The following is a 27,911-nucleotide window of genomic DNA, read 5'->3' as shown; positions in this document are numbered from 1 at the left end:
TTAAGTTCCAGGCGACGCCACGCTCAGGCGTGCAGAAGAATCCATAAATTAATGAAGAAATTTGCATGCTCAATCGGTGGACAGATTACGACCAGCGGTTGCTATTCGGTTGCCATAAAATTCCCCCCAGAACTAGACGACGACGATGGCGACTCTAGAACCAAGACCCTAGACCAATTCCAGTGCCTCGGGACACACAATGTTATGATAGCCGAAAGCGGGCGACAATGTACGGCAGGATTTCGGCTGTCAATACAGTTAGCTCAATAAACCGATACGAAGCGGTCCCTAATGAGCCAATTTGACAATCTACAGTTAGACGCTAACGATACCGGTCGAACGGGAGATGGTAGAATGGAGCGTGTGGCGCACGCTGGAATTCACCTGCGATTGTGAAACATGGGGACCACAGAGTGCCCATAAAGTAGCCAGATCGAACTGGAAGTGTCATTTACAAATAGCATAGAGGAATATTGGGAGGCCGTTTTTCTCCTAAACGGCCATCTTTTTTTCTAATCCCAACCATGACTTCTTCGGCGTTGTCGGTTGGGAAACTTTAAGTTGCTGGTGTCATCTTTCTCGTACTGGAAGACAATCATGTTTAATTTTCAATATGACCAGGATCCTACCGGTGACAACGAACTGTGATATAATTCCCGAGACGGAGAGACACAGGTTGATCTTTTCGGTGAAGATGCCTTGAAGCAAATGGCCCCGAGTGTCGGACAGCAAAACAAACAGCATTTTAGCACCTACCGTTCAAACACTAATTCATCATCATTTACCTCCAACCGGTCATTTTTCCCCCATCGGCTTCGTGTCCATTGTTTGAGTTCCACTCCGAGACGGTCCGCACTGGTCCATCCTTGGGTCGGCAGCGGTGAAGAAGCATCGCACTTATGATCTCATCGAGCGCGCGGGTTGCCATTATGCTCTCGGCATGACACCTCGACACGCCAAGTGTCCGGCGATGGTTTTGCCACGCCATTCTCCAGCGTCGACGACTTTTACTTTCTGCAGCCTCCGAAAACCCCCGTTGGCGGATGGTCAGTGCGCTCGCAAATGGCGACTCACACGTGCAGCTGGCCAGCGTTACCTCACTCCCCGGAGTTCCCACTTCGGACACGAAACTCCTAACGCCACGTTACGGCACCTTGCACCTTGTGACATGGGTCGCAACGTCCCCGCTCTATCGCCCCGAACGTGCTCATTAGCACCGCTGGACTATAAATCAGGGATTCAGCGACTCCGACAGTGTTTTGCGATACGACAATCGGTGATTCAATGCGACGTGCCGCAAGATGAAGAAGAGCCATCACCACCGCCGGGAGTGATTATTAGAAGCAACGTTAGATGAATTGATCGCACCTATTCAGCCCGTTGCACGAGAAAAACTCTTCGCCCTTTCACATCGCTTTCCTTCCTCGTGCGCTTCCATTCGATACAACCCGTTCCGGATTCGCCAAGCATTAGATATCGATGATCGCCAACCGTTCGATTGATCGTTGCATTGATCACTCGATAAACGAGAGAAGGCACTAAGTGTAGGTTTGATCGAGCCGGAAAATTGATAGCCACGGTCCCAGCCAGGAACTGACCGGTTGCCGTCCGTTTATATGCTCCGCCGGTACCTTCGATGTGCGCGCGTTGAAAAGACAGTAATTAGCAAATAGTTGGAATATCGGTTACGACGGGAAAAGGAAAATGCTTCCCCCTTCCCGGTCAGCCATTGGACGCAATTACGCAACGTGCGATCGATGGAGATGCGCACTGGAAGCGGACACATGTCTCGATGAAAAAGCTATATGTACACTTCGTTTAATTGCACCGATGAAGTGTGGCACACGAAGTTTAATACATAATGGATGATTCATAAACCGTTTGGCTTTAAAGAGTTGCTATTGAAATTATTTTGCGGTAAATACTGCTTGTATTCTAGTAAAGAAGCTCCTAATCGGCTGAATGATAGTCATTTTATCTATATTTTTATTACTTTGTATAGTATATTGATCATAATATCAGGGAGACTTCATAAAAAGCTTTAAAAGAGACTTAAAGTTGGAAACAAGTTGTCCGGTTAAACAAATAGTTAGTTTTTAATTATAACTATTATCTTTTTAAAATGCGTTAAAGCACATAATATAAGAAGTGCTATATAAAATAAAAAGAACTTAGTTCTTTTTGGGTTTTCTATTTTTCGTTGCAGTTTTTAAAACGTATGTTATTCACATTATCAGTAGTAGTTTCACTAGGTGGCAGAAAACACTGAATGTTCACAATCTAACAAAAACTAGTTTTTTTTGTGAATTAACATTGATTAGTTTCTTAAAATATTTTGACCAAACTAACCATTGATTTGACGAAACGTATGTTACTAATATCAATCAATCAACGATGAAGAAAATTCACCACAATTTCACGTAACACATATTCTCTTTAAAGGATCCTTCGTTTTATATTCCAAATTTTTTTCAAAAAACGATCCTTCACGTATTCCTTCATGGTTAATCATAATATTCGTTGCATTTGTACGTCAAACTGATGCAGATTAGCAGTTCAATTGAAATATTTAAATTTGAGGCTACAAAGCAGTAACCAAACGGAAAAAGTATATAATTACTATTTGCTCAACGGCCAAATGAGTAAGAAGGCCTAGTTGAAAAGAATGTGTAGAAACCTTTTGCACTAACACAATTTATTAATTTCAGTAGAAAGTTACGACAGTTGATTATCAAATTTCTCTCGAAAAAAAACCCTAATGCAAAAATAATAGTACCGCCTCATCAAAACTAGCTGATTCCTAGCTTACCCTACATCATTTTGTTTGCATTGAGCATCATTATGCTCCACCGGTGTCCGCACAAAGCGAATGTGTTTGTGCCAATTGTGTTGGCCGACCTGGCGACATCAAAACACCATCCCCCTCGGCAAATGTGACTTAACACGTTACTAATCGCGCCCGACGTGACAGCTAATGGTATTCAAATTCAATTACGTCTCCCCGTGGAAACACTTTTCACTTTTCTTCCCCCTCTCTGCCCACTCTCCCGCCTCGTACCGATGACAAGGAAGGCAACGAGACGGGCCATTTACGCCACGGCCACAAGTTCAACGCTCTTAATTTGCATTCGATGCGAACGGTTCCGACGGCAAGGGGCAAGTTGTTGTTCGATCAAAGACGATCCACGACGAGCTTCTTCCAAGACGATCGATCGATCCGACAGGTGGCGCTGGTGGACGGAACCGTCAGAGGAGAGGGGCAGGGGTGGCGAAATGTCACGCTGTTTGTCACCGCCACGCTCGCGTCACGCCCGACGACGAAAAGCGAAACTGCTCCACCGCGCGACGCGACATCACGGCCACCGATTTAAGCCGATTTGTTCGCCGAGAAAGTGTGAAATGGAGTGGCAAGCCGAACGGTTGCCGCCAAGACGCCGCCCGAAAATTAGGCCAGCTAGCGGGGCACTGGGTCAAGCTCGGTACCGACAGCCCGGGTTCCGTTTCGGCTACTTACGCGAATTGGTTTCATTTTCGGTGCGAAATCGGTCGAAAGTAATCAGATTTGTTTCCTCAACAAACAGCAACAACAACAACTCTCGGCAGCGCCATCAAACAACTTCCCCCCGGTGAGGGGGTTTTCTTTTCCGTTGCGTTCCGTTCGCTCATTAGCTTTTGCGCTGAGAAAAGCCTCTTTGGCAGCCTCTTTGCCGGAGGTGTTTGCAAGCTACTTACGCCAAACAACACACTTCCGATCGCCGTCGAGCGAGTCCATCTCGTCTCGGGGATGGTTTTGTTCAAAATCTGCCTCGACCCGCACTGGACAAGCCGTTCCGGACGGGTGTGAAGGAAAGAGAGCGCGGAGAGGGGGGTGCATGCAAAACTGCACTGATTATGCAAACCGTCAATCATGAGGCTCCTGCAGCGACTTGCCAAATCCGCACAAACACGGCTAGTGACGGCGCTCTGGCAGGCCGAGGAGCCGCCGAGTAATTTAAAATGTTCGACGACAAAGACGACGGTTCTAAAGTTATAATAATCGTAAAGTTGACTAAACAAATTTGAAAAAAATTAAAGGATCGACAAAAATCAACTAACTTGTGCTTTATAACTCGTTGGATAACAAGATACAAAGAGATACACTGCAATAAAAAAAAAGTATTTTCATAAATCTAAATTGAAAAATAAAATTTGCTAAAGGAAAGTCTTGTAGGTTTCATAATACTTTTGGATTGTAAGTTGACAATTGAAAATCAAATTTAATTTGAACAAATTCATGCAGAGGATTGATTGTAATGACTACATAATTATGCAAGCACCTACCAATTTATATTGCAACACCCGTCCAATCGATAAAGTTTATTAAATAACAGTTTTGTTCACTTACCAGACTATGTCGTACGCCGATCACAGGTGCATTTAATGATCGATCATGTACCATCGTTTGGGGCAGGTAAACGTTTTTTGATTAGCATTCGAAGCGGTGGCCAAGACTACAGTCAATCACACGCCAAGTACCGATTGAAACAGCATGCAACGGCGCAGACACTCGGACCCCGGCGAGGTTGGGAGCCCTTAGGCTGTAGGACGAGTCAATCAAGCGTCTAAGCGGTGGGCGAAAGGTTGGCTTCGATGTCATTCGCTTTCGCACCGGCGGTAACGGATATTAACAATTATTCCGACCGGTCTCGGCGTAGTCCCGATCGTCGTCTGTCTCATAATCAGCCGAGCTGAAATGTGTGCCGTATGCAGGTTCCTGGTCGATCTGAAATAGAAGTGGGAGGGAGTTGATTAGAAATTAGCTAAGAAAAAGATAAATTTTGAATGTTAAACACATTAAATCTTTTATTTCTCGTAAATCATCAACAATTTCTAAAGTCGTATCAATTATACAACAGTACAGTGCGCGAAATTCCTTTACAGAATCCACTGTTTCATTAAATTCTAAGCTTACTGGTGATAAAAGTAATGTATTATTTTGTAAAGATTATTCATTCATTAGACATTCAACGAGTATGTAACGCCTGAAAAATGTCATTTTTGACAAATTAACGCTACGATCCACGTAAGCAAGGCATCGGAACAATAGAGTTCCGTGCGAAATGTTACTCTTTCGGATTGCGCAGCTTAAGGTTCGAACCTAAAATACATAGGGAGTTGTTAAGGAAATCCTGGCCAGCTGTTTTTATATCAGAGATATAGTTTGAAACGGTTCGAGAGCTCCAAGTGACCATCAAAGAAGAATGGCACAAAATCTTCTTGGTCTTGCTGGAAAACCTGCCCAATTCGATGGTGAATCATGTTTTGAAAACAATTTAAAAAATATCAAATAAACTAAGCACTTGCAGTAGATTTTAAGGTAATTATCTCGTTTAATTTAAAAACTATGTTTTGATCATAAGAATTTCCTTTAAGCATATCAATAATCTTTTCATCAAAGAACTATCAATGCACCAAAACTAGAAAATCTCTAATTAATGTCGTCAAAGACCAAGTAATCTTTAAAAAGCAGCGCATAACTCCTCTCATCAACAGTAACTTTAGAATTTAAAGAAATGGGGATACGTTAATATGAACATCGCACAATGTATACAATATTATTAAGAAAGCTGTACCATATGACATTTGTTGGTCTGTCTTTAAGTCGATTTTATGTTGATTTTTGTTTCGATCAAACATTACCTGTTTCACACAACGTTTCACATTAATGGCCTTCACTTTTTCGCGCTAAAAGTAATCGTTCATCAAACCACTCTACATGGGAAGTTTTATTCTTCCATTGTCACTGAGGCAGCCTACTTTCAAGTCTTCAAGCAATGATAAAATTGACCAAGCCAGGCCACCGCAAGTACACGCATGGCAGTTGCACCGATATCGCCTCCGGGCCAGAACGGTGGCATAGAATTGATTTTCTTTTTCATACGACAACACCTAAAGCATGGCTTTTATGTCTGCAATCACTTCGTATTTATGGTTGATCTTGTTGCTGCCGCGACCCTTTGAGAGGAAAATAAAAACTACAACTGACCTGCGGTGCACAATCATGACGAAAACAAAAACGAACAAATTGTCCTCAACCACCCAAAATTGCGCATAAGTACAAACAAACACAAAAAGATCCGCCCAATGACATCCTACGCGTTGGGTTACAACTTTTACTCCAGCGGTCCAGGGTGTCTGTTTGCATTGCGTCGCCCCGGGAGAAGGCAAGGAAAACAAAAACAAGCCTCTACGCAATCACTCACCCCACCTGCGAGGCTAGCAAATCGGTCATGGATTGATGCTGGGCATCATGTTTCACCCGTTGGGTGCATGAGTCACCAACCGTGCCCAGTTCGGTTGACGCGAAAAAAAATTCACCAACCCGTCGAGAAATATCACTTCGGGGGAGATGAAAAAAGTGTGCCTGAAGCTCGCTCACGGTCAAGCGGACGAATTGGCAGACAAATTGCAACCGCAAACCAAATGAAACGCATCCCCAAAACGACATCGCGGTGCGGTCTCAATTTGTCAATTCAATATAACCAATCAACCTTTTTCCGGAGCGCGTTAGCCTACCACAAACAGCTCGTTGACATTCACATCGATGTGCAATTCCATTTGTCGACCGTTACGAAATCCCTTCCCCCCGAAGCTGGGGTGTGTTGTGCGTGTGTGCACATTAGTGTCAATCTCGAAGAGACCCCAAGACCGATCGCAATCTGTCATGTGAGGGGTAATTTCTTAATTAAAACAACAATGCGTGAGGTTTGTTCGCAAATTCGACCCGTTCACTTCGAACGCGCGATGACGATCCTATCGAGTGCGATGGCGTTCCGAAGCGATCAAGGTTTTCCCAGCTCACCAGCGGCAGAAAAAGGAACACGATCGTTGGCATAAAATTGCCTTCAGCAGGGCGAAAAAAAAGGGGCGATGCTAAAAAGCACACCACCACTACCGAAACGATCATTTGGGGATTACGAGCGAAGAAGATTACGCACGACATGATCATCTCGGCCGCCAGTGGGACAACAGAGTTAACATTTACACGCCAGTGCGGTGGATCATCAAATATTTAGACGCTCATCGACGCTTCTCGGTTGGAGCAATCCCCCTTGACCGTTCGCCGTGGCCACTGCAGCGTCCATGATTGCCTCCCCTTTTGCGGTGTGGATCAAGCGTGACCGCTTGATTAACATCCAACAAATCTTTTTGGGGGTCGCCCCGGGTGGGAAACTCATCGGCAGCGGGGCGATAAAATAAAGTTCAACCCGCCGGGGGTCAGCCGTCGGTCGACAAATGAGTTCCTCAAAAAAGTCCACCGCCGATCGTCGCTGCGCGGATGCGTTCGAGCGTTTCCATCGCGTTCGGGATGATCGTCAAATCGCCTCCGCCACGTAAAACCGTCCAATGGGCAGATTTGGTAAAGGTCGAAATGGATATGGCTTGCCCGAAAGCCCCGCAATACGCTTTAATTGCACCGAATTTCCATGCAGTTTATCGATCACTCAATGCCAATGCTTCACTATCCTTGATGTTCTAGCCGTGGTTTATTGTGGCGTCGGGCAGGCTTTAAGTGGAGTTCATTTCCGACAAGCACCGGCATCCGTGTTTTGCAGCGATATAAATCATTTTTCATGCAACCCTGGTTTTTTTTTTCTCATACATTCCGTTGATTACAGCTTTTGATTGCCATCGACCTATGAATTAAGTTATTTTTTATCCCATTTGTTTTATTTTTAACATTCTCTTAAAACTCCAAAATAAGGTGGAAATCCATTATTGTGTATCTGCTTTCAAAATCCAGGAAGAGAATTTATGAATATCAGTATGTTATTATGCACAGTTTACATTAAAATTACAATTAACATTAAAAATATCTGATCTAAGACATCTTACCTACATACATATATCCAAGTACTTGTATCAATTTTAAGTTAATTTCTTTTTTTTGTACTAATAATCAAGCAGAAACAGCCTTAAATCACTTTATAAGCATAATTAAATATATATACCGTTCATAATATATTATTTTAAGTTTGAAAATTTTGTTTGACGGACCTTAACATAAAAATAAAATTTGCTTAACCGACCTTAACATCATTCTATTTCAAAAGTGAACCAATTTTAATTGACAAAAATTAATTGATTATACAAATTTAAAAAACTAACAAAATACATTGATTATTCGCATACACAGGTTAAAGTTGATGTCTGTCAACTTAAAATACAAGACCATTCTTTTGGTCTCCTGTTTTGACAAATTTAAGCAAAAGAGTATGTTAATGAACATCGTTTAAAAAACTTATAATAAATAAAAAAAAATAATAATACTTGACTTCGGTTACCGAACCAAGCTCAGTTGTTCAGAAATGTTCAGTTGAAATGTTGTTGAAGGTTGGTGTGTTTCAAATATGCATTTTCTAACGCTTATGACAAAAAATACCACATCTTTTGACTAAGACGTTTTAACATTCATGGCACGTGTTAACGAAGGAAGCAAACAACATTTTCAAAATTTCGCTAACATTTAACGCTAGCAGAGAGCAACAGAAGGATTAATTATTTTCCTTTCTATCTTGCCTTTTTGTCTCGCCCTCCCTTCCAGATACATCACCCCCACGACGCTGCCGCAGGTGATTGCACCGTCGAGCAAGCCGACCGGCACCGGCATATCGCAGAAGCTGCGCGACCTGGCGACCTCGGCCGGTTTGCTGACAGCCAAACCGCGGCCTCCGCTGAAACCGGTCATCAAGACGCGCGGCTCCAACAGTACCGAGTTCCCGAAAAAAGTCACGTTCAGTGCTTTTGCAACCGTGCAGGTTGTTTGAGGACACAGATACGGCGGATAACAAGACGAGAGAGAGAGAGAGAGAGAGGCAGCAGGATAATAGCGAGCAAGAGAGAGAGAGAGACAGACTCCCGGACCTGGGCGGGATCCGCTGCGGTTCCAATCGACGATAGCGCTGGATTCGATGAAGGATGCTTACGATCGATGGAACGCACGCGAGGTCCCTCGCAACGTCAACAACCAACGAGAACATGCCCAGGAATCATTGAATATCAACTATTTCTCAACAGTGCGGAAATAGTTCGTTATTCTACACAACCGACTCATCACCAAATAATAACCAGCCAACAGAGAAAGCCTGGCCCGTATAGCCGTACCATCCAACCCATCCCGTTCCGTGCAGTGGTCTTCCGCTGTGTGTACTCTTAAATCTTCAAAGCATTGCTGTTCGCCTCGTCGAAACCTCAACTGTAGCACTAGACGGATCAAACCAACAACTGAAAACCAGTCCGTTTCCAATCTCGGTACACGCAAGGATAAGCCGATCTTGAAGCCTCCGTTCGTTGCTGTAACGCATTACATCATGCCATCAGGTGCAACCCGCAGGATCCCTGCACAAACCACAGCCCGGGCTAGAGCCCTGGCAATCGTGTCGCGTCATTTGTGCGGCGATTTGTGATGTATTTTCTATAAGCCATTTTAATTCGTACCGAGCTGTTTTGTTTTTGCCTAAGATTAGCAGCTACACGCTCAAGCCCTCCGCTGTGCCGCTAGACGTCGGGAGAGTGCAAAAAAACCGGGAACCCATACCGGGGCACGGATTGCAGATAAAAGAACCGAGGCCCGAGTCCGCACTGAAGACTGAAGACCGTGCACCGACCGATGCAACCGTGTGGCCTTTTTCTGCTCCGTCCGATCTAATCTCGGCAACCATTTAAAACCGTGGCACCCCAACACACCGGCCGATACTGATCGATACGGTCGGCCACCACTCAAGCGAATCGATCGAACGGCGGAGTAATTGAGGTGGCTCCTCCGGTCTGTGACTCACTTTCCCTCGGTTCGCTGCGAGCTCGAGCTCCTTGCTCCAAACTTTACATCGTTTCCCGTCCCTTTACGAATCCAATTCCGACAAATTGGGCTAACCCAAACACGCAACCATGTAGAAATTTGTGAATTTTTTGTTGATTTTAATCAATCGACGTTAGGAAAACTTCTTACAATGTTGCGTGAACGATGCTGCAAGCGTGGAAACCTACAACACCGAAGCTGAGTGCAGGGCTAATTGTTCGACGTACAGTATATCGATCAGCGGTGCACACACGCACACAATCGAGTGAGGGCGTTTGAATTTTGTTTTTTCCAACCGATCCCAAATTGTAGATCAGCCGAACCCGGGCGCGCGTTCTGGGCGTAAGGAAAAAGTGTGCTGTGCGAGATAAAAAAACTGGAAGAAAATTGTTTTTAGATCACCCGATAGTGTGCAAGAAACGTCCGAGATAGAGGGAGAGAACGAAATGGGGTGCAGACCTAGCTAGCAACAATCAGATCAATTAGATAACTGGAACAGAGCGTTGTTTGGGAAACTCATTGACTCGTCGAGTGCGCGCCCCGCAAGTGAATGAATCGGCGAGCCGGAGTTTACCGTACGGACTGCGTCAGGTGACGCCGGGGAAAAGTGAAGCGAATGAAAACACTGACGAACAAAAAAAAAACTCGTCACACACAGAAAGAAAAGGAAATGGGCAACACACGGCCGCATGAAAATGCTCGTGAAAAACGGTTCGGCTCGGGGCAGCAGCTTTTAAATCGATCGATCACCCAATTATACAACGTTTTTTGAAATGTTAAGTAGTGAAGTGATCCACTGGCCCCGAATGTGTGGCTACGAACATACACACACACACACTCACACGTGCGCACTGCCCAGCATCCATTCGGGTTTTCATTCACCCGGCGGCCGAAGCCCGATCGTCTTTCCTACAGCTGATTACATCAGTTGCGACAAAAGTTTACGATGCAAGAGAAAAGCATCGTGAAAAGTAACGGAAAACTGTAATCGATTTCACAGCCTCATCGATCGAGGTTAGAAGAGCGCAATAACAATCAACCGTGGATGGAGGTTTAAGAAGAATATGCCAAATTATTGTAAACGCAATCCGCAAACTAATATGAACTGCGCGGCATCAGTTAAAAGGTTTTCGTGCGCGGAAAACCAAACAAACCAGGTAGATGCAAGGGGCCTTCTCCTGTCCATTCCCTTTCGGAAGGCCCTCGGGACGTGCAAAACGAGAACGAAAATGCTCCAGTTTACGTTCCATATTGCAAAACACACAAAACTGTTATGAAGTAATTAGCTTTAACGAAGACTTTTAGTTAGATAACGCAACGTCAAAGGTTGTGGGCGGCCGGTCCCGGCTAAAAGATAACAGATGGAGCGAAAACAAAACGTAAAAAGCAAGGGGAGTAGAGGGAAAGACAATGGAAAGAGTGTGAAACAGATCGTCTAAGCGTACGACCAAAACCCCTCAAAGGACTGTACACGCTAAGCGGAGAGCAGGGAAAATTATAATCCCGGACGAGAGGGTGGAAAACGAAAGGCGCAGAAAAAAGGGTAAAATAACAAAACAAAAACAACTGACAAACGGTTAAATGTATATCATCTCCCACGGTACTGTTTGTGTATGTAAATAATCGTCTACTTTAAGCGAAAAATAAACCGTTCGGTGTCGTCGGGGTAGGACCGCGCGATGGAAGAAACTCCACAAACACTCATACGGAGGTTGAGAAAAGTCTAGGGCTGAAATAGGCGCGATTCGATGTCGTCTCGCCGAAGTAATGAGTGTATTTGAATAAACAAAACTACTTCAAACTACTGCAAAACCGTCAGCTCGTTTAATTTTCATTCCGTTCAACTTCTCTCGCAATCCATTCATCATCCGCAAATGTTCGTCCGAAAAAGTTTGACCCCATTGATATTTCGATCCGTCTGTCCACCAACCAGCAAAATCAAAACGAGCGAAGAAATTTAAATCTACTTACAGGAGAAAACCTTGCCCGGGCGGACGCTGACCATTAGATGTCATCACGTAAACGGATCATTTCGCGCTACACCTGATGAGGCTATGCGAGCTGTGATATTAATATTCATAATCCACGTACCGCATTTTTGCGTAATCCACTTTTCGGCCCGCGGTGTGGAGGTAGTGGGGGAGCTACCGCAGACGCAGCCCTCCCCCAAAACGACACCCCGGTGCAATGACATTTGGAGGGAAATGTGGAACAACCTTTTTGGCGAACTGCAGGTAGGCTAATGTTTTCGGCCATTCGGTTGGGGACTTCGGCCGGTGGCGATGATCGGCAGCAACTCCGCCATTAGCATTTGGTAAAGTTTCCATTAAATCATAGGATAAAAAACAAAAAGTTCCACGGTGAACAAACCGAACGAAAGAAAGGGTCAACCAGATGCTGCTAACGATGGGCCCGAACCGGTCGGATGGCTTTAGCCCGAATGGCGATTGGTTGTTTGCCGAAGGAGTTTGCAGATTTTTGTCCTGTCCCCGGCGTTAGGTTCCAGCACAACGGCTAACCTGTCCTCCGGAGGGGTTTCGCGACCAACCGCTCGGTGTGCACATGCCCCCGGGGTGGAGCGTATCATTACACTTGCTCCAGTGATCTTTTTCTACCCGGTGATCCAGTTTCCTTTCCCTTCGCATCGCCCGATTTCGCCCGCGAAAACGGTCTGCAAAAGTGCGCCATCGGGTAATGGTGTGTACAAATCGCTCGCCCGGAATCTCGCCACGCAGGCCTGACCCATTAGATCGCTCGCATTACCATTACCAGTGGACGTGGACACGAGTACTTGCATAGGGGGATGCCGTTTTGGGTCGTTTTCGGACCATTGAGTGTGTGGCATTTCATTGTTCGCCAGTGCCGCTTCTTCGGGAGGTTTCTGCGCGCCAAAGAGGGGAGGCAGGGAGAGGGGAATATTATGCTCCATAATGGCTTCATCATTGGGGTCATCTGTGGCCGGGTTGCGAAGGGTCGTCGATTAGTTCAACCCGCACACTGCACAGGTTGCGTGACCGTTGCCCGGCGAAAGGGACGCTTCTTTAGGGCGAGTTGACACTGGGCGCTCTTCCGGCAGCACCTTCGATTTTCGGCCAACGGACCAGCGTCCCTTCAGGCGAGATGTTTATCATCGCGCGGATGATAAACCGTTACCTTCGGGCGGGCTACGTGTATTTAAACTGTCGTTTGGGCCACCGTCGACGAAGCGGTGAATCAAGAACGGGGAAGAGAAGATGCTGTGTGTCCGCAGCACGACCGTCGTATTCTTTTGATTCCAGCCATCTGATTGTGGGGTTTTGTCCGGAGAGATGAGGCATGTTTGTCATGTATGATTTTTATTTTTTTTAATTCCCAGAACAATAATTTAGGTAACCGCATTGTACCGTTCGACGCGTGTGTCCATTTTTCTCCAATTATTTATCAGCACAAGTACCACAAGACCAACCTATACTGAAGCTGGTTGAAGAAATCATTTCATTAATAGCAGCCAGTGTTACCTCGGCTGGCCATTACGGGTTTGAGACCAGCGATTCATTCACTTTTCAAACCGCACAACGGCAAACCAAGCGTGTTCGGAGCGACACTTGGAAAATGGAGGAAAAACGGTACCAGCTGGCAAAACGGCAAACATAAACCCATCAAACCGGGAACCCTCTCGGCGGTCCGTTGTTCCGGTACGTGCCCGTTAGTGCGAGACCTCGCGGACTGGCTCGAAAACAACTTGTCACTCAAGATAAACTTCACTTTCTTCTTGCCCAAACAAGCGATGCCGCTGCGACGGTGGTGACGGGCGGGAGAAGAATATTTTCGCCTTCGAAGCGCATGGCAAAGGTACACGGGCACACACGCAGAGAGAACGCAGGCAGGCAAACCATTTGGTAGCTCACGACCTCTCCGAAGGCTTCGCGGGGCTCGGGCTACCGTGGGGCACACGCGGCCACGCAGATTCCAGTTCGCCGGGACAACCGGCTCGGGCTTGCTTCGCTCGAAACCGGTCGTTTTATTGATCTTCAATTTTCGCTTTCGTTCGTTTTGGCCACAGTCCGGTCGGTCTCGGTGGCTACCGGACATGGCCATCCGTGTGGGGTCCAGCCTAGGCGGAGCGGACTCCAAAAACTGCACATGCACACATCCGATAATAGCGTCGTTGCCATAAACCCGACTATGGGCAGCGCACCGTAGGATCGTTGAACGTGGGGAATGGTCACAACTTAGGAATGTCGAAAAATTTGACTAAGAGTATTGCAATATACTAAAATATGAGATATTCCAAAATGATAAGCTTTATTTCTTCAAAATTTGTCAAACTGATTTTACTTAAAATTAACCCGGGAAAAATATTGTTATTTAATTTTCAATTCTTGTGAGTTCAACCTATGCATTAAATTTAATTCCGTTGAATCACGCATCACATTAAACAGATAAATAGAAGGGATAAATTTCTGTCTGCTATTTCTCTACTATTATTCTTTCTTTGCTATTTATTTCCAGTGGAGACTTTTGAGCCTAAGAAATAAATTATTAATCGGCTTCCGATTGTTTGGAACCCGTTAGAACACAATGAAAAGACATTTTAAACTCTCTAGGTGAAATTCGTTCCTTCCATCTATTTTTTTTTTTTAACTTGGTGTAAAAATGTATAAAAGATCCTAGATTTTGGTGGTTTGTAGGATTTTGACTTGAGAAAAATGTCTTACCATTTTCTCTTTACGATAATCTCCACCAAACGAAGTTCAGTTTTGCAATAAGAAAGGCAAAGTCTAGAGTTAGCGCTTGCCAGTAACAAAAAACGGGTAAAATGAGTAATATGCTAACTTTTAATAGTCCATGTTTTAATTGGTTTGGAAAGGGCTAAAATCGTTTTAAAAGTAGCTACGACAGTATATTTGACTGTTTCTTAGCTTTAAATTACTAATTCAAGTTGATAGTTTGATTTATGCATAAATTTTTAATTTACCTACATAAATAATTTAACGTTGTTTTGCGCTTGAGTAATTCGTTAATACAAATACTATTTTCAGATCTAAACACAACTATAAATAGAATATAGTTAGCAATGCTATAGATAATTGTAAAAAATACAAAAAACAACTTAAAAGTCAAAACCGCAGTGTTTCAATCGTATCAATTTGTTTATTGAGTGAGGCATCGAATCGATCATGTTGCACCGATCCATTAGCCCATAGTGCATCGGCGATAAACATCTGTCCGGACTAGTTCCAACCGCACAAGGAAGGACGCGCAAGTGAGAGGGCCACAGAAGGAAGGAAAAAAATAAAACTGCTAACCGATCGCCAATTTCGTAGATCTACTATCACTTCTGCTTTGGGAATGTAGGTTAAGCAAAGCCGTTGCCCATCGCTCCGGATTCCGGCTCCGGTTCCCTCCAGGGTCATCGAACGGTTGATCGATTTCTGATGAATTTTGAGCCGCCCGGTCGCGCATGGATCAAGTGGATCGATCGCAAGGTTGAGCCGGCCGTCGTCCCGCTTCACTCCGCTCCGTCCCCTCGCACTCGATCGTTGTCAACTTTGCCGGAGACCCTAAGATGCCGCGTCGTTCCGTTTGCTAATTAATCACTTCGCCCTTGGCTTGGCACGGGACATCGCATGCGCGATTCATTCAACACCGGTGTCATTATCGGCCCTTTTCATTCCACCCCATGGGCGTCCCTTCGGCCCGCGTTCAGAATTGTACCAAACGGTCCACGATCAAGAAAGGCGACGCAAGCACGCTCGCTACAACAACACCACACAGAACATTATCACGTGTGAACGTCGGTGGTGTGAAACCGAAGACACACGAAACCGCGGAAAAGAGGATGACTCCACAATCGAAAGGCGCGCGCCTTCAAGACACACCGAAGATCCCGAAATATCTCGCCCGAAACGGGCAATTTGTCATTCCTCTCCCTGGCTTTTTCTCCCCGAATCTTCCCTTTCTCTCTCTCCTGTTCTTCAGCGGAAAGTCACACGATCTTTTGCGCAGCGACGAAAGATTCTGTTCTAGGAATCGCGATGACGACGAACCACGAAAATGAGAGCATAAATAAAAAAAAACACCGACCCAACGAAACCGCGCAACCCCATGGCGTAATCGGAAGATTGATGATTTCTTCCACTTCTAATGAGATTCCATTTATCGTGCTCTCTGGCGTTTAGCCGAAAACTGCGGCCTGTGGTTTTCCGAGGCACCGAAGCCCTCTCGAATGGTCCCGATTCGGTACATTCGGACGCGATTCCTCTCCCGGTGACGTCGCAACATTCTTGTCACATCGGGGATTTTCTGCAATGTGTGAAAAGGAAACCGCGCGAGTAAGATATTTGGCCCTCCCCTCCTTATTGGGATTAAAGTCCGTTTTTGGGGGAAAACCAAAGAACTGTACCTGTGTTCTTGTTTCAGGTTCACTGCGCAATTAAAATCGTTTCTCGTTCTTTGCGGATCCGGTTCGACAAATCTCCACCGCTCAATCAGTCCCACTTTTAACGAATGCAAACTCCCTGCAGACTCCCTCCGAGAAAGTCTCCTTCTGCCGGGGGTGGACAGACGCGGTTAGACGTTATGTAAAATCGCACTAACCGTTGGCTAACAGTTCGCATAAACAAGTGGCTGCCGCGTTTTTGGGATGCCAGAAGGGCCAGGTGTGCGGGGGGTGGTGGATGGCGTTTCGTTCCGTATGCACGCCGCCACTCCACATTTAGCAACATTTTTCTCACACCTTCTCAACTGTCAACTGCCAACCCGTCGTGTGCGTCGTTCGACATCGAAATGCATAAAATTTCCAATTTTGAGTACCGAAGACCTGTTTCGCGACTTTCGATCTCTGTGATTTTTGTTTGCTTTTTTCCACTGGTCAGCACAATTAGTAAACTGTTGAATAGTTATGTGCACGATGGTGCCGTGCATTCCACTGTCCAAAGTGTTTCGAGGAGGGTTCACGAGTCACGAGTCACGGAACTCAAAGTGGAGCAAATGGTTTAACATATTCCGAGTGCTCCCAGGTTTACATTCCGGCCACATTGACGGTGGACACGTGGATCGCGTGCAATGGGAAACAATTTACACAACACCATTCGCCGATCGCCGTAAAGCGATGGTGCTAATGCTAACACCGAAAAGGTGGCACATCTAAAAATAAAAACCATTACATCATGCAATCAACGAAGAGGGGAAGAAACACTGGTTTATCAGACCCGACCCGACTTCTTCGGACTTCTTTGACGGTTACCGGAACTGTGTCAAACCCGTTGCATATCCCCTAGCGGCACATTATCGATAATGCAGTGTTTACAGCCCATCGAAGCCTCGCTAATTTACCCTCGCCTGCACGAGCCCCCCTTGTAGACATCAATAAACGTTGCAATAAAACGGGAGAGATGGGGAATTGCATAACGAAACGGTCGGCAAATCGTACGACCCCGGAGTGCCCATCGACCACCCGGTAGGTTCGGGTGCGTCAGGACGTGGAGTACATCGCAAACGTAGTGTCCGCAGTCCCATCAGCGACGACACCTGCCATACTTGGCAACGTGCTAGTTACCATGTTAGTTGCCCACAACACCACACAATCGCACCGTGACCGATCGGGCGGACCATTTTCACACCTTCCTGAAAAGTATTCCCAGGCCGGTACGGCCACTTTTTTCGGCGTCCCGGGGACCGATTGGAAACCGTCGGCAACGGGCAGCCATTAGCAGGAAACCGATTTTCCACCCCGCATAATCCTCGCCTAATGGACGGTAGAAGTATTTCCGATCGTCACGATACGCCAAAATGCGATTAAAGAGCAGCGTTTTCCCGCCTTCCATTGAAACAATTGTTTCAATTGTTGACTTTAAAGTCAATTTACTCACACAACCAAGGAAACAACAACATATATTGAGGCCAATGAGTTTCCGCAGAGCTATCAAAAGGAATTGCATAACTTTTCATAATGTGTATGCCTTCCGACACACAAGTAGTATGCTATCAGTTGTGCAGTTCGTTGTGTTTCAATCTATGTCGGGATTCCACGCGCAAGGGCCGGCACACGGAGTTGTTCACAACCATTTCCGTTTTCATGTTGATAGCCGACTTTTGTTTTAATGAATACGTTACCGATCGTTTGCCAGACAGTTTTGCCGTGTCAAAGAAATGAACAATTTTATGAACACCTGCTTGCTTCACACGGGCCGTTGAAAGACGAATGTCAAAACTTTGTTCAACCATTAGACCATAAAATGGCAAGTGATGAATAAAACCGATCCATCCTACGTCGGCCGAGCCGCTTTTTACGTTCGGCTTGTTCTGCGCTATCACTTCCGATTTCGTGCTCACTCTTACGCAACTACACACAGCACACACACACACACACCGCCTCCGGGGTGGTGAACATGCATCGGAAAACGGAAACAAGGTTCGTCGCTTGGTGAAACCAGCCGAAGTCTTTCGCCTTTCGGAAGCGGTCCGAGGCGCAAAACATGATTTGCTTCGTTTGCCCGGATGCTGGCGTAGGCGCAATGGAAGGCATTCAGGGCACGTTAGAAATCGTTGTTGCAACATTGTGCCCAAATGTAGTCTTAATTAACGCCAGCGGATGATGGGGGCATGTGGGGCGAGTTGGCACGGAGAAAACCGGCCCCAGCAGCGAACGGGGTGTGCGAATAGGGTATGCCAACATAACATGGGGCAGCTAATTATGTTGCATGGGTAGGGGGCAAAGGGCATTGTTAAAATCTCACATTATTCTGTATCACTTTTACTTTTCCGTTGTAAGTGCTTACGTTAATGAGCAGGATGATTTTAATCAATTTGTGTCCGGAATTATTGACACAACTTTTTCCAGAGAGAGTCACATCACATTGTGTGTTTTTGGGAAAACTTCGTATCGTTTGAAAACAAACAAGAAACTACCAAACGCGTGGCCGCCTTTGCGACGATATTATTACACATTTTGACATTTCAATTCCATTTCAATAATGAGCGAAAACTTATACAATAAGCTGGCGAGTTTTTTTCTTTTTTTTTGTGGATAAATAAACACATAAACGTTCGTCACGACGCGAAAACATCCGAACGCCAATCAGCCAATCGGACACACAAAATCGGTGCGGAATACAAATTAATGCCCGGCCGGTTCGATTCCCGGCGGGAGAAAGTCATAGGTCGCCGGTGCCGACTCGTTTGCTGCCTGCTTGACACGATTATGCAGCTTCCCGAGAGCGCTCGGCTAATTCGCAAACACCGAAGATCACTGATAAGCCCCCGCCGGGAATCCGCTTTCGCTGCGCTATCAGCCCTCGGTGCCATGACGTGAGCACGTCGCATAATTCACCCACTCCGACGAGCTGGGGCGAGCGGGCGAGCGGGCAGGTTTCGCGGTTTTCCGTCCAGTATTTATCATCTTCGATTTCTCCGCGATCGCGACCGGCTCGGTTGGCCTTTCTCGCCGGAGCTACGGCTCCGGAGCGATACGGAGGGCCGGTCTCGCCAATAGACGACGTTCCAATCTGCAGTCTCGCGTCGTCCATCCCTGTCCCCATCTCCCCCGTTAGGGGAACTAGTTTGGCGCGAGGAAGCAACACCACGATACCGCGTGTCACATTACGTGAGTGCATAATCCTGCCTGCCGAACCTTCTTTTAAACACACACACACACAACCACGCGGGCGCGCACTTGCCCAGGGACGCGCGTGCGCATCTTGGAGGTCTTCGGGTGGGAAAAAAATTTCGCCCATCGATGGCCTTTTGCTCGACAGAAAGTCTGGCGCGATCGTACCAACGGCCCAGAGCAAGTGAGAAAGCGAACGACCAAGATGATGCCGGTCGCGTAGGTCCGGTCGACGAATTAGAAAGTCATTGAACTACCCTGCGTGTGTGTGCGTGTGTGTGTGTTTGTGGGTAGGTGCTTGTTGTCGCTGTGCCACCGAGCTTCCTTCGACCGGAAGAAAAAGGCGGAGAGCAGACGGCTCAAGACCAGATGCGCGTTGCCGAATGTGATCGGTGATCGAAAAGGGCCCAGAGAGAAAGAAGTGCCAGGATAGCTGCGGCCACCCCAAAGCCTACAGAAAAGGCCCCCGAGGGCCCTCCCGCGTGCTGGTGGTGGTGACTTTGGTCGTGGAGAAAGGTGTCCTACCGCTATCGGTTGGGGCACAAGTTGGGCAGCGAAAGACGGCCGCTCTCCGGTGGCCATTCCAAACGTTGCTGGCGGCTATCGGGACCGCATGTGTGTGTGTATGCGTGCTTGCTGGAAGCAATGCGCCGTCCTGCATCTTACTACGATCGAGAACCAGGCGAGCATGAATCACCGCGACTGACGTTTAGATTGAAATGAATGCATAAATTGTTATCAGGAACGGGATTTTCGTGTCTTTTCTGTGTAAAAGTTGAAAGAAAATTTCTTAAAATCATAAAACAGAGTCTGCAGAGAAATTACGTTACACAAATTCAGACAGTAATTAATGAAAAATGAAGTATCTGAAACATGCGAAGATGAGAAGTATCTGGCAAAGTTTGTATTACCGATGCTTCTCAGGTACCAACGTTCGCCTTCAAGCTACCAAATATTAACATACTAGAAAGCATTTATCTTTGAGGTGCAATTGAGCTTCATTATTAGGCTCAAAGCTTCCAACCTCTACTTATATACATAATTTAACATTCTTGCTGCTATATACCTCGTTCGTTAATAAGTAAGGTTTAACATTTTAAATTCATTCCGACAGTATTTTGAAAGTAGTTTTTATTTTGAATCTAAGACACACACTTGTATTCGTTAATAGGTCGTCTTCATCGTCAATTTTTAAATTAATCAAATTTAAATAAAACATATTTCGAATCGTCACTAATACAGTAACAACTACTAAATCAACATATTTTATTCACAAATTATTTTTCGAGGAAACTCATATGTCAAAGAAAAATAATAAAAATAAACAACGTATTATAATGGTAGGTTTTAACTTTAACAATTTTAAAACTTAATGTAGCTTCAAAAACAAACAAAAATGTAAATTATTCTCAATTTGTATTAATAACACTAAAGAGTGATCGTAAGAAAACTAAATGCATAAGTGTGTGGTAATTTTCAGTTTTTTAATATCCTGCTATCCATGTGATCTTTTTTTTTTTGATGAATTAAAAAAATACATTATTTCCCCATTCAAAATTTGGATGAAATTAAAAACGTTTCCTAAAGCAAGATCAAATCTAGCAACATGCTTGTAATACGCTCCGATCAAAAAACCATCTGAAAACGTTTTACTTTAGTTTTGTTTTTCTTTTTATACCTACTCCAGACGACTGCATTCCGTTGCACGTAACCCCATTTAGTAAAACGAAAGCATGAACAAACCGGGCAAAAAGGTGAAACTACTCTAATCATCCATCCGTGCGTTTCGCTGATCAGCGTACGAGGAACCCAAAACACATGTTAAACAAGTAACAAACTTTCCCAATTACTCCATTTGGCCACTCCGATACGGTGCGAGTAGGATGGCTCCTCCAGCCAGAACTATTGCAAACCTTGTTCGATGTTTTGTAGAAAACTATCCATCCGGATCGCTGCAAAACCGTGGCGGAGGGTGGCGTCGATGAACGGACAGCTACAAACCGTACATACGCATATCATCGTTTTGCCACAAAATAAAAAAATAGAAAACACACACAGGAATTGCCAACAACTCGTCTGCCGAGTCGGCAGTGGCGCATGAGTGGGTTCGCTTCCTCGCTTTACGGGCAACAGATTGATCGAACCGTTTCCTAGATCCTTCACTCGGAAAGAAAAAAATGGCCGCCTGGCAATGCTCGTGTTTGTTCATTTACATAGTCACACGGTCTCCCGCGCAAACAACCGGGGCCAGAAGGCAAATAATGAACGGAATTTGTCGACGTGACATCATGCGGCCGGCAAATAGCCAGAACCATTACCATCAGCCTTGAAGTTCTAATTCACGCGTGATGTTTGCAGCCGGTTAAAATACACTTTCATTGATTTATCGTGTTAGTTCGAGGGGGTGGAAGGGGTGGAATAATTTGTGGAAAACAAAAAAGACAACGCCAGGAGCATTTCCCAACCGCACACCTTTAGACGGATCGACGATGTTCGGTAGTCCGGGCACGATCTGCTCAATCCGGCGCGATCTCCGGCACTCCACGGGTAGTCTAATTACGCGAGCAGGACCAAGCGACGGTTACGCATCGGACACGAGCTCCCCCCCGAGAAGCCATTAGCGTCGTGACCGGCGTCGGAATCGGACGTGAGGCGCATTTCGCTACCCAAAACTGCAAATCTAATTTGGCAGCATTGCAGCTCATCGGGCCATCGACGTCTACGCCGCATCGGTTGCATCGCACATGCCACATTAAATTACGAAAACAGAGGCCCCACATCCACCCGGCTGGCTTGGCTCCAATTTGGCAACGCACAGTGACCGTAACCCCACCACATTCCGCTCTCGCTGCTTTGGCGGCTCGAGCGATTACTTCACCGCTGCTTAGCTTTTCGTTTCATTTGTGTACCCTGGGATGGCTGCATTTTCTTCTTCTTTAGTTTTGCCCTCACATACACACACAAACTTCAACCCGAAATGGTCGCGCAATGGAGGAAGGCCTAGCGCCCGGACACGCGGCGCCGTAACCATCCTGCCGCCACCGGTGGCCGCTAGCAATTCCCGCCCGCTTCGGGCGCGCTGGTGTTTCCTTTTATTAATTAATTCCCCGCCCGGCACAGCAAGCAACCGCCAGCAAAAATCTTACGCATGCATACGTGTCGATGCATGCTTATGCTCTCAATTCGGGCTGGAATGTGCCGTCCCATAAATGGCACTCCACTGGACCGTGTGCCTTGAGCCGGTCCTCCCGGTAGCCCTTTGGGACCTGGACCGGGAATGGGCGGTTGTTTGACTAAATCGCCAATTGCATAAAGTACCCTCGAGCCCCGGGTTTTCCCCCCGGACACCGCAATTCCGACAACCAAATCGGCAACCGGTGACCGATAGGGTGACAGTGAAATTACTTCCTAATTAAAATTTCATTACAGTACCCGTGGGCACTCGACGCCGGGTTCGAAACGTGGCTAAATTGTGATATATCTCCTTGCGGTTGCGGAATGTCCTCTTTTGCATTCTGGCGCCGTCGGCCACCGAGGAGGGTGATAATTGATGCAAGAATGCAAAGGGTCATACCAAATATTCTAATCAGGTGCTAGTTTGTTTTATTCTAGTTGATTTTTTTACGATGCGTTTGTTTTCAAGAATGTTTTCTTATCGAAACACAAGCCTGATTAAAATCAAAATTAGATCAAAAGTGATAACTTGGGCTACAAAATCATTTAGTAAAAAAAGGTTTTACTACACCACAAATTTTGAAACGAATCAAAACTTGCAGTAGTATTTCATGTTTTACTTGAAATTTTATATTACCTTTGCAGGGCTAAAGATTTTAGACTTGTTTTAACTTTATCTAAATAATTTATTTGACCAACATTAACATTGTTTTTGTTCAAATAATTTAAAAAATATGTCACAACACCTATTTTACGTTCAAAGGTGCATATTTTATTTTAATAAAAGCGGTTATATTAATCCAATGAAATAAATGTTTTTAAATTGATTTAAAATCTTCATCAACAATTTAATCGATAAATTTATAATTGTTAACATGGGCCTAAAATGAAGTTTCTGCCAGTGTTGTTTGAACATGTTTTTTTTTTCCTTTTATGAAAGTAGATCGAAATGTTTACTACCAATAAAACTTTCCCAATCTATGACAAACTAATCCTATTCATATAAATCTCTGAAGTTGAAAACTGACTCATATGCAAAAAAAATCTTTCCCAGTTAACACTTTTTTAAATTTGCAAGCTTATCTTTTGTAAGTAAAATATATATTTCACATACTATAGTAAATTACTCCGGTTTTTACTAAATCTTGGCTAAAATCACATTGGAAAAGCATATTGAATAACATTGCTTTTTTTCTTAAGGACCAATTGGTTTCAAAGCTCAGAACTGTGTTGTAAATTTTGTTAAGCTGGACTGTTTTTGGTTAAACACATGTTGAACTTTGCAAAATTATGTACATATAACTTCGTTTACATTTTAAAATCGTCTTTGTTAAAATCCAAAGTAACGGCTATAGAAAGAATGTAACGTGAAGGAAAAGTGTTGACGGCAAAAGTGAAAAACTGGAAAAAATGGAAAACGCTTCCATTAAAAATGAATAGCCTCCGTGTAATTTAAGTTTCCACTACGAGCGCCGTAACGTCCCACGAGCCAATTTTACTTTCAATCCGCACATACTTCACCAAGACGGCGCCCCGAGAATCGTTCTTGCTCCCGCGGAGGATTTGTGTCGGTGCGCGATGAAAGTGTTCTCACGAGCTCCCAGGTATCTCGCCCGGGAGACGATCCGGTCGGTATTCTGGCCGGCCCGGTATGAAACTATTTGCCATCGGCGTAATGCGTCATTAGAGTAGAGAGTAGCCACTATCATATACCAGCCCCCACTCTATGGAGTTTCCCGGGATCGATTGCGACGCTGACCACCGGCCTGGCGAAACCGTCCGATCGGTGGTCGGTTTAATTCACACACTCACACCTCATCGGAACCGAAGAGGGTCGCTGATGGCGCATTTAGTGACTGTTGCTTTCCCTCAACGGACGTCCCAGGCAGCGCGCCCGTCTGGAAGCTGGTAATGACTCCATTAGCTCGGTGGCACGATACGATACTTCCCTTCCGCGCTCGGAAGATCCCGCGATCCCAAATGGGTGGCTAATAATTTCTGAATTAGCGTCGCCCCGCAATCGTCCGGCTTCGATCAGTTCTAGCTTAAGACATTAGGGGACACGTCACGATCGCGATAGAACATCGCACAAAAACCAAAACAAAATGGCTCGAACCCATGCAGCATACCACATGGTCGCAGTGCATTGGCCTTTCGGTATGGTGGTGTCCGGATCCGCCGGCTTCGGGGAGTGGAACGGGGTGGAAAATCGGTCCCACCCGCAGAAGACGACACCGCTCGCATGGAAAGTCCAGCCGGGCGAAAGCGAAAAAAATTAATTACTCTATCTCTCCACCCCCTCCATTGCTACTACTCTGTCACGGCGTTATGTCCTTGCCCTTGGTGGTGCCACCCGTAGCTTCGGGGAGGTAGCCAACAGAACGTTCCACCGTATAAGACCCCGGGCCCCACGATCGGTGAGTCAGATCGAAGTAGATTCCGATTGCGGCTTGCGTGAGCCTCCACCATAACTACTGATCGTTCCTGACCGGATCGGCCGCACAAATGGGGAGCCTTCGGGAGCAGAGTCAAGAGCCCGGGGCGCATCCTCGCGGAAAGATGGCAAAGATTGGGAAACCTATCTATGGCTTTTTATGTGCCATTTTCGTTCGATCTTCTCCGCCGGAGGCTCCATTAGCGGAGTGAAACCATGGGTCGTTGATGAAGAACTTTCAATTACATCACCTCCAATGGGACAGGGAATGGGTGATGGCGTTTTTTCAGTTTCTTTTGCCATCTGTAAATCCCACTTTAATTGCTTCGATTCTACCGATGTCGGATTATCTCTTGTACTTTCTACCGGCAGCAGATAAACGGGGCTGGATAGGCACACGTTTTTCGATACGACGAATCGAATTGAGAAAAATTTCTATAAAGTGGGAAAACTTATCCAACCACTCAAATAAAAACCCTCCTTTTACAGTATTCGAAAAACACTATTCCACTGAAGTAATATTTTCCGCATCCAAAGACATTCCGATATTACTTATGCATTGACTTTTCCCAATTTCATTTTCATGTCAGACTTCAGCAGCGAGATTGCTTTTATCGCATTCTCATGGCGGTTGGCATTTCAATCGATCGCTTTTAGAACGCGCCTGGCCACTAGGAAAGTTCTGCCGCCCGAACACCGTAGCGAAAGAGCACGTGTCACAGTTAATTAAACATCTAATTTTCACCTCGATCGCCCGGCCTCGGGACCACGTGACCACCCATCCCGCCCAATCGGTCGATCCGCGTTGCGAGCCAGGCCAAAGAACGCTTCCAACTCCTAGAACGCGCAATCGCAGCGTCTTGGCAGCGGCAACGGAATGCGTGCAGTGGAATAAATTCTCCAAACAAGACGCCTTAATAAAGCTGTCAGCTTTCGTTCGATGTCAAAACACTCGCCCCAGCGGTGATGAAGTACATTCACCCCTCCAGAATGCTTTCAACCTGGGAGGCGGATGGTCCCGCGGGGTAGGATGGCCATCATTCTGAAAATCGTCCATGTGGAAATGATTACTGAAATAACGCTAAGAGCGTGATGTAAGGTGATATCATTTAATTAGCAGCCAGCAAATGCAAAAAGGGCCTTTCGAGCAATTGCGAAATGCATTCGAAGAATGTGGCGGATGATTACTATAATTTTAGAAGATTTTTTTTCCCTCCACGTAGGACGGTGCCCTTATCTCGTGGCCATTGCTGCCACGCTTGACTTTCATCTCACGCCAACAGACTCGTGGACTCGTTGACACCTTCTTGACGTTCACTACACTGGTACAAACGATACTCTCTGGGCTTCTGAGCGGCCGTAAAAATCGTGAAAAAATGTGCGGGTGTGAAGATTTCATTGCTGATGACCCTTCAGTAACTACGGGGTGAAACAATGTTTTAAGCAGAAAACACTGCCTCCAACAAGACACCTACTCAACGATTTTGGATGCAGGTTCCACTGACACTGACGCCTCGAGATGGAACGTGATCTGCCCAATTAACGCCTTCAGAACACTTAAGACGTATTAATAATATACCGGGAAGCACCGCAAACGTGCAAGTTTGTAGCAGAGAGAATGAAAATCATGAAATTCAAAAATTATCTTTTTATTTCTCGTGAAGCAAGGTTTTGTAATGAGTTTATAATCATAAAAGTGAACGATTCTGCAATGTTTTAAGCTAAACAAGTAGCAGATTGTTAGATGCAAAAGATTTAAAAAGATCAGCAAATTTTTGCATAACTTTCTTCCAAATTTACTTCTCGGAACGCTTTGTCTCTAGAAAGCAAATAACTTACTTCATACCCCTCAACCGGGCAACGCTAACTAGCACAAGATGTTGTCAAGTGGCGTTGATTTGTCGATACTCCAGATATCATATTTAAACTCGTAAAACGTTCGGCTAATATTCTTTGAATTGTAGTTACAGTAAGGAAATTGAAGTTTATCATTTTTTAAACAAATCTATTATCAATTTGCTAAAACGGAATTTTCAAACGCAACATTCGCGCAAACTACTCGAATTATTTTATGGTAACAAATTTTTTGACGTTTACATTTTCGGCGTTTGTTGTTTACAAAGCAAGCAAAGTACAAAGTAGTGTTGGGAAAATCAAATCCCTACACGGATTAGAATCTTTCGGTTTAAATCGATTCATAGATCCGGATCTCCAAATCCGATTCCCAACCCAACCTATCACTCGTGCACATCCAATTTGCCAATAATAATAATTATTATTATTAAAGTAACAATTAGACAATCTAGAGATGAATTGATCCAAAGGCGATTTCGAACCTGCTAATGCTCTTGAGTATCGCTATCGCTATCCGCTCCCAGGGGGAGCTGTTTCATGTCAGTTCAGGATGGAGTTATCCTTCACTACGCTCCATTTTTGTTCATTTTGATAGGATATATTTCTTTGTTACAAATAGGTCCTATGATCAATCCATTCTATCCAACTTTCGATTTGGGTAAACTGAAATCAATCACATTGCCTCTAGATCGCCTCGATACGTGACTAATTAGACCCACTTCGTGTCGGGATCGATTCACATCAAATCTTTTAGATTTGGATCAAGTCAGAACCGTATCAAATCGAGTCCCAAACAAATCAAATTTGATACAAATCCTAATCGCTCATCCAAATTTTTAGAAATCGTCAAATGGGATTCGTATCTTTAGAATCCGTCTACGGAGCGAATCTTCGAATCCTCCGAATTCCGACTTTACCTACACTAAATCGCTTCGCGATTTTTGACGTTTGTTTGTTTGTAATCGAAGTTCAACGCAAGTTTTGCTGGTCTGTAAAAATTTCTATTTCAGGGAAATAATTCC

The 27,911-nt window shown here is 45.2% G+C and overlaps 1 protein-coding gene across 1 annotated transcript in view; it reads left to right on the top strand.

Annotated features, from left to right (window-relative positions):
- LOC131288544 (protein disconnected-like) overlaps positions 1 to 8,807 on the top strand; it is a 37,947-nt gene extending 29,140 nt beyond the window's left edge. The window contains exon 2 of the mRNA XM_058317684.1: positions 8,585 to 8,807. Within this exon, the coding sequence (XP_058173667.1) occupies positions 8,585 to 8,807 (223 nt within the window). The remainder of the gene's footprint in view (positions 1 to 8,584) is intronic.
- The last annotated feature ends 19,104 nt before the right edge of the window (positions 8,808 to 27,911 follow it).

Source organism: Anopheles ziemanni, chromosome 3 (assembly GCF_943734765.1).
Source record: "Anopheles ziemanni chromosome 3, idAnoZiCoDA_A2_x.2, whole genome shotgun sequence".
Lineage (NCBI taxonomy): Eukaryota > Metazoa > Arthropoda > Insecta > Diptera > Culicidae > Anopheles > Anopheles ziemanni.
This window is presented reverse-complemented; position numbering and strand designations above follow the sequence as displayed.